This window comes from Physeter macrocephalus, chromosome 1 (assembly GCF_002837175.3).
Source record: "Physeter macrocephalus isolate SW-GA chromosome 1, ASM283717v5, whole genome shotgun sequence".
Classification (NCBI taxonomy): domain Eukaryota; kingdom Metazoa; phylum Chordata; class Mammalia; order Artiodactyla; family Physeteridae; genus Physeter; species Physeter macrocephalus.
In genome coordinates, this window is record NC_041214.2 from 119957966 (window position 1) to 119965284 (window position 7319).

Here is a 7319-nt window from a genome sequence, read left to right on the forward strand (position 1 = left end):
GTCTATTATTTAAGTAGAAAATAGACTTAAGAGTAATAGTTCCCCTCAACTAGCTGCTTCATCAGCTGAATTATAGAGGCACGCTTTGTTAATACTAAGAATTTTAATAAGCATGATAGGAAATCAGTCTCTAATGTCAAAGAACTAAGAGGTCAATTGCCTTCAAAGAAACAAAAAAGTTAATCAAGATTTCTCTCATTTTGAACCTTTGTCTAGAAAGTTTTGAACAGTATCTTTGGCCCCTTTCTCCTTTTTACTGTAGTGTTATTATTCCTCATAGGCCTTGTTTGGGGAGATGGTGATTGACTCGGACATGGTTTTCCAGGAAGTGGCTGGTGATGTTTACTGCATATAAACTCAAGCCAGGAGACCCCTGGAGGCAGCCGGTGGTAACTAAGTACCTTAGTGGACACACAGCCTGAGAGGGTAGATGTGGTAGACTCTTTCAGAGGAGGAGGGGGTAAAGGGTGTGTAGTGGAAGCGGAAGAGGAAGAAGAGGACGATGAGGAGGAAGATGTGGAGGAGGAAGAGGAGCGGAGTACAGACTGCGACTGAGGGTTACTACTTTTCTTAACATAGAGCAGCCAGTCTATAGCCTGGGGCTGTTGGCTTACAGCTTGGTTTTCAGGGGCTACTGTCAGCCATGTTTTCTTCACATTAGCCTCCTCGGTGATATCAGGTTCAGAGGTAGGGAAAAATTTTGATATCTCCCCCATTCCTTCAAGGTTTTCTTCAGGGACTTCATCAGGCTGATTTTCTTTCACAGGGAATGAAAAAGAAGTCTCTGGTAGGGAAAGGATAAAAACTAGTTTCACCTCTATTTCTCCCTCAGGAGTGGTCTCAGGTGTTGGGCTGACAAATAGTGTTGCAGCACGAGGGTCTTTCCTTCCTGTAAGATGGTTACACTGAGATTTTATGCAGGAAGCACAAGCTAAACAAACCATATAACTTGATGAAAGGCGGGGACCAGGATGAGGATTTGCCCTTCCCCTCATCCTTCGAAAGAGAATCTGCCTACAGAAATCCCTCTGGATTCTGGTCTTGGAGAGAGAATTGACAATTTTATTTACAATATCATCAGGGACCATTCCACCTTTGATAATGCAGGGATGAATATAACCTAAAGTCCATGGAATTTCCTTATTTGGTTCTGTCTTTTCATAAAGACCAAAACTGCTTTTACTCTGGAGTCTGGAGCCCAATGTTAAAGCAGCTATGTTCCTGATGCAGTGTTTGGAGCTTAATAATGATGGACCAGAAATATTTGGTTTGGAATGGGGTGAGGGAAGATCTGTGGCCTTGTGTTTGTCACTTAGTGAAGTGGTGTTCTGAAATTCTGAGTGACACACCGGTGAACTCAGGGTCCTGAAGTTACCATCAAGTGTTTTGGGCTGGAACAATGGCAAACTCTTTGACTGATGCATAGAATGTGGTAAAGGTGATTTCCTTTCTTTTGAGTTGGACAACGTTAATCTCAGAACACTGGAATTAGAGCTCAATACAGGTGTTGTCTGAGGTCTGGAATCAGGTAACGATGAGCTCAGAGTCATCTGACTGGGCTCCAAAGAAGGTGATGTCTGAAGCAAGTCATGTATTTGAGGTGTACAGTTGAGTGACGGTGAGCTCAAACATCTTTGATTGCGCTCTAACAAAGAGGTCCAAAGGCTATTCAATGAAGAGGCTTTCTGAGGCTTGGACTGGGGTAACACTGAGCTAAAGGCTCTTTGATTAGGTTCCAAAGACGACAATGTCCATAGGCAGTCTGGGGAAGGAGTTTCTTGATGTTTGAGGGCATATAATGATGAACTTGAGACTCTTCGATTAGACTTCAGTGAAGGTGATATCCAGCAAAGGTCTAGGGAAGATGTATTCTGAAGATTGGGAAAGGGTAGTTGTGAGCTCCAGGCTGTTTGATTGGGATCTGGCAATGATGTCTTGGTGAGGTCAAGTGAAGATGTCATCTGAGGTTTGGCGTGGGACAACGGTGAGCTCAAGCCTTTCTTATTAGGCCACAAGGGAGTTCTCTGGTGGAGGTGTAGTGAAGGTGTGGCCTGACTTTTGGAGTGAGGTAATAGTGATTTCAGAACCCTGTTATAGAGGTCCCGTGAAATTGTGTCCTGAGACTTGGCAGAGGGCAATATTGAGCATCTCTGTACCCTCTGGTTAGAGTTTAGGGTATGCACTGCAAGGTTATTACTATGGGATTGTACTCTGACCACAGACTGGTTATTGGGTTGCTTTTGTTTTTCATCTGTGTGTTGATGTGTTAATGAGTTGCTTGTGGCCAGTTGGTAAGAGCGTTCTAATGGCAAAAACTGTTGATCATAGTATGCTAGTGGCACCATCTTGTGCTAGTCTAGAGGTCTTTCTGAAAGCAGTTGGCTTGCAGGGATGTTTTAGTAACTGATAGAGTCTTTTAGCTGGATTCCATGGACAACAAATACTTTTAAATAAAAAACTTAGGTAGTTTCTATCATCTATCATGTAACCTTTTTGTTAATTTCTAAATATTATAGAGTGTTTCAAAATTGAGGTGTAAATGAGGTTGAAAAAAGCGTCACCAATTAAGATTCTTCTCTGTCTTCTCTTTAGAGATTTTTCCTCTTGAGGAAATAATGCCTGTTAACAAAAGAGTGAAGAAGGTTCAGAAGAGATCCTGATAGGGATATTAATTTTCTCAAACAATTTGTAGTGACTGGAGAACTACTGTGTGTGTAACTTTTGAATTAAACTTTCTAAATGCCCAATTGCCCAACTGTAAAATAGATAAACATAATGTTTAATTTATTGGGCTAATGACTAAATAATACATCTAAAATGTGTAACAGTGCCCAAGATATACGAGATGCTCAATAAAAGGTAATAGCTATTTTCGGTACTCTTTCAATAATTGCTTTAGTAAAAAAAAAAAAAAAAAAAACAGTCTGTGATAAGTTTATTGCATGAAATAAGAGAATCTTAAAGAAAGTGAAATGGAAGTTCTGATATGTTAGTTTTCAATTTAGATTCAATTACCCATCATTATCACCTTTTAGCTTACTTCCAAAAGTCCATAATTCTAGTTGAATGTCTATTGCATACTTTCAGTCTTAGTCTTATTTGTCACTATTGCAGCTTTTGAAACTGTTGGTCACTACCTTTTCAAACAGTGTTCTTCATTCATGTCCATTATTTCTCTCTACTCTGATTCTCTCATTCATTCTCTTATTTCTCTCCAGATCTTCACTGAATTCTTTTCTGTTGTTCTCAACTCAGTGTAGTTCTCAGACTTACATAACCAGTTCTGTCCTATTTTCACTTTATTCCTAAGGAATCACATTAGTTATATTTAGGATTTTAAAATGAACGATAGAAAGTTCATAAAAAACAGAACCTTCTATCTGGTCAAAAGTGATGCAAGCATTTACTACTCAGGAAACACAGCTATGGTGCTTCTTAAAAAGCAACACATGGTTTAACATGACACTATTTCTGTGCATTTTTCATGGTCAAGGGTTTGTTCTTCATGTTTTAAGGCTAAAACACACTATATGACAAAAAACCCAAGAATAATTCCAACTGATGCAGGGATTAGCCAATTAGAACACTGACTTTAAGGCCCTTGAAGAATGATCGCTATCAGAATTTGGTTTCATGGTAATTTCTATGCTTCAATAACTTACTAATCCAATTTCTGATGGACAAGTTTATTCCTCATATATGCCAACTTATCCACTTATTTACTATCAATTCTACTACTGCTAGAATGTTTTCCCTTATGTTAAGGTGTCTTTCCACATATTTAATCTTATTTACATTTATTTAAAAATATATCTTATTAGTATCTTAATTCACTTGTTTTCAAGTGTTGAGTCATTCTTAGTGGAATTCTCCAAGTATCAACAATATTATTTACACACCAATGACTTCCTAATTTTTTTGTCTCTAGTCCTGGTTTTCTCTTTAACTTTGAAATTCTATTTCCAATTAATCATCAGACTTCTCTATCCAAAATTCCCCAAAACAATTCAAGCACAAAACATATAAAAATCAGTAAGTTATTTCTCCTTATAAAGAAATCATCTTTTTGTATATCTTCTATCTCGGTTCTTAAAACCTAGTCATCTAATTCAAAATCTTTGAAATCATCCTGGACAGCTTCACTTTCTAAAATGATTTAGAAACCAGGACCTGTTGGTTTTATCTCTTTCGTACCTTAATTCATCTTTTTTCTCTCCAATTCCACTATTTCAGTTTATACCAGGCATATCTCATGTAAACTAATGTATTATTATATTAGCCTCTACATGTCTTTCCCCCATAACCTCACTCACTCTCTTCCCTCTCCTCTGTCACACATCCAAAGCAAACTCTTGCTGGTGAGCCATAGTTACTCCTCACCCAAAGATTTTCTTCATTTTGCTTCTGCCTGCATGAATAATAACGACTGAAGTTACTTGCTGGATTTTGTGTGGCGTGCTTTGACATCCAATACTTTAAAAGGAGAGGGAATGGCACATCCTACTATATATGTGTGGCACTCTAACAAACTTCTAGATAGTAATATAGAGTAACTCCATGATCTTGATGTAAGGAAAGATTTCTTAAAAGAACATAAAAAGGCTTCAAGATGGCAGAAGAGTAAGACGTGGAGATCACCTTCCTCCCCCAAAATACATCAGAAATACATCTACATGTTGAACAACTCCTACAGAACACCTACTGAACGCTGGCAGAAGACTTCAGACCTCCCAAAAGGCAAGAAACTCCCCCACGTACCTGGGTAGGGCAAAACAAAAAAGAAAAAACAGAGACAAAAGAATAGGGACGGGACCTGCACCAGTGGGAGGGAGCTGTGAATGACGAAAGGTTTCCACACACTAGAAGCCCTTTCGCGGGCGGAGACTGCGGGTGGCAGAGTGGGGAAGCTTCAGAGCCACAGAGGAGAGCAGAGCACCAGCCCGAGAGGCTTGTCTGCTCACCCGCCGGGGCGGGCGTGGGCTGGGAGCTGAGGCTCGGGCTTCGGTGGGATCCCAGGGAGAGACTGGGGTTGGCGGTGTGAACACAGACTGAAGGGGGCTAGTGTGCCACAGCGGGACAGGAGGGAGTCCAGGAAAAGGTCTGGAGTTGCCGAAGAGACAAGAGACTTTTTCTTGCCTCTATTTCCTGGTGCACGAGGAGAGGGGATTCAGAGCACCGCTTAAAGGAGCTCCAGAGACGGGCGCGAGCTGTGGCTATCAGCGCGGACACCAGAGATGGGCATGAGACACTAAGGCTGCTGCTGCCGCCACCAAGAAGCCTGTGTGCGAGCACAGGTCACTATCCACACCTCCCCTCCCAGGAGCCTGTACAGCCCACCACTGCCAGGGTCCCATGATCCAGGGACAACTTCCCTGGGAGAACGCACGCCGTGCCTCAGGCTGGTGGCAACAACTTGCTGGCCTCTGCCGCCGCAGGCTTGCCCCATATCCAGACCCTGCCCTCCCCCAGCCTGAGTGAGCCAGAGCCCCCAAAACAGCTGCTCCTTTAGGCCCGTCCTGTCTGAGTGAAGAATAGACGCCCTCAGGCGACCTACACGCAGAGGCGGGTCCAAATACAAAGCTGAACCCCGGGAGATGTGCAAACAAAGAAAAGAAAGGGAAATCTCTCCCAGCAGCCTCAGAAGCAGCGGATTAAATCTCCACAATCAACTTGATGTACCCTGTATCTGTGGAATGCCTGAATAGACAACGAATCATCCCAAATTGAGGAAGTGGACTTTGGGAGCAACGATACATATATTTTTTTCCCTTTTTCTTTTTTTGTGAGTGTGTATGTATATGATTCTGTGTGTGATTTTGTCTGTACAGCTTTGCTTTTACCATTTGTCCTAGGGTTCTGTCTGTCCGGTTTTTGTTTTGTTTTGTTTTGTTTTTTTCGTATAGTTTTTAGCGTTTGTTATCATTGGTGGATTTGTTCTTTGGTTTGGCTGCTCTCTTCTTTCTTTCTTTTTTAAAATTTCTTTTTAAAATTTTTTTAATATTTATTTTTTATTTTAATTATTTTATTTTATTTATTTTATTTTATCTACTTCTTTCTTTCTTTCCTTTTTTCTTCTCCCTTTTATTCTGAGCCATGTGGATGACAGGCTCTTGTGCTCCAGCCAGGCGTCAGGGCTGTGCCTCTGAGGTGGGAGAGCCAAGTTCAGGACATTGGTCCACTAGAGACCTCCCAGCTCCATGTAATATCAAATGGAGGAAATCTCCCAGAGATCTCCATCTCAACTCCAAGACCCAGCTCCAGTCAACGATCAGCAAGCTCCAGTGCTGGACACCATATGACAAATAACTAGCAAGACAGGAACACAACCCCACCCATTAGTAGAGAGGCTGCCTAAAATTATAATAAGGCCACAGACACCCCAAAACACACCATCAGACATGGACCTGCCCACCAGAAATACAAGATCCAGCCTCATCCACTAGAACACAGGCACTAGTCCCCTCCACCAGGAAACCGACAAAACCCACTGAACCAACCTTAGCCACTGAGGGCAGACACCAAAAACGACAGGAATTACGAACCTGCAGCCTGCGAAAAGGAGACCCCAAACACAGTAAGTTAAGCAAAATGAGAAGACAGAGAAACACACAGCAGATGAAGGAGCAAGGTAAAAACCCACCAGACCCAATAAAAGAAGAGGAAATAGACAGTCTACCTGAAAAAGAATTCAAATAATGATAGTAAAGATGATCCAAAATCTTGGAAATAGAATGGAGAAAATACAAGAAACGTTTAACAAGGACCTAGAAGAACTTTTCTTGCCTCTTTATTTCCTGGTCCATGAGGAGAGGGGATTAAGAGTGCTGCTTAAAGGACCTCCAGAGATGGGCACGAGCCACAGCTATCAGTGTGGACCCCAGAGACGGACATGAGATGCTAAGGCTGCTGCTGCAGCCACCAAGAAGCCTCTGTGCATGCACAGGAAATATCTATCTTGGAAAGAGAATTGAGAAAATACAAGAAACGTTTAACAAGGACCTCGAAGAACTAGAGCAAACAAACAGTGATGAACAACACAATAAATGAAATTAAAAATTCTCTAGAAGTGATCAATAGCAGAACAACTGAGGCAGAAGAACGGATAAGTGACCTGGAAGATAAAATAGTGGAAATAACTACCTCAGAGCAGAATAAAGAAAAAAGAATGAAAAGAATTGAGGACAGTCTCAGAGACCTCTGGGACAACATTAAACATACCAACATTTGAATTATAGGGGCCCCAGAAGAAGAAGAGAAAAAGAAAGGGAGTGAGAAAATATTTGAAGAGATTATAGTTGAAAACTTCCCAAATATGGGAA

At 41.4% G+C, this 7319-nt stretch overlaps 1 protein-coding gene across 1 annotated transcript; it reads right to left on the minus strand.

The window, feature by feature from the left end:
- Positions 1-212: 212 nt before the first annotated feature.
- CSNK2A2IP (casein kinase 2 subunit alpha' interacting protein) lies at positions 213-2345 on the minus strand. Its single transcript, XM_028496686.1, has one exon. It carries the CDS (start codon positions 2343-2345, stop codon positions 213-215), a length of 2133 nt encoding a protein of 710 aa, XP_028352487.1.
- Positions 2346-7319: the final 4974 nt, after the last annotated feature.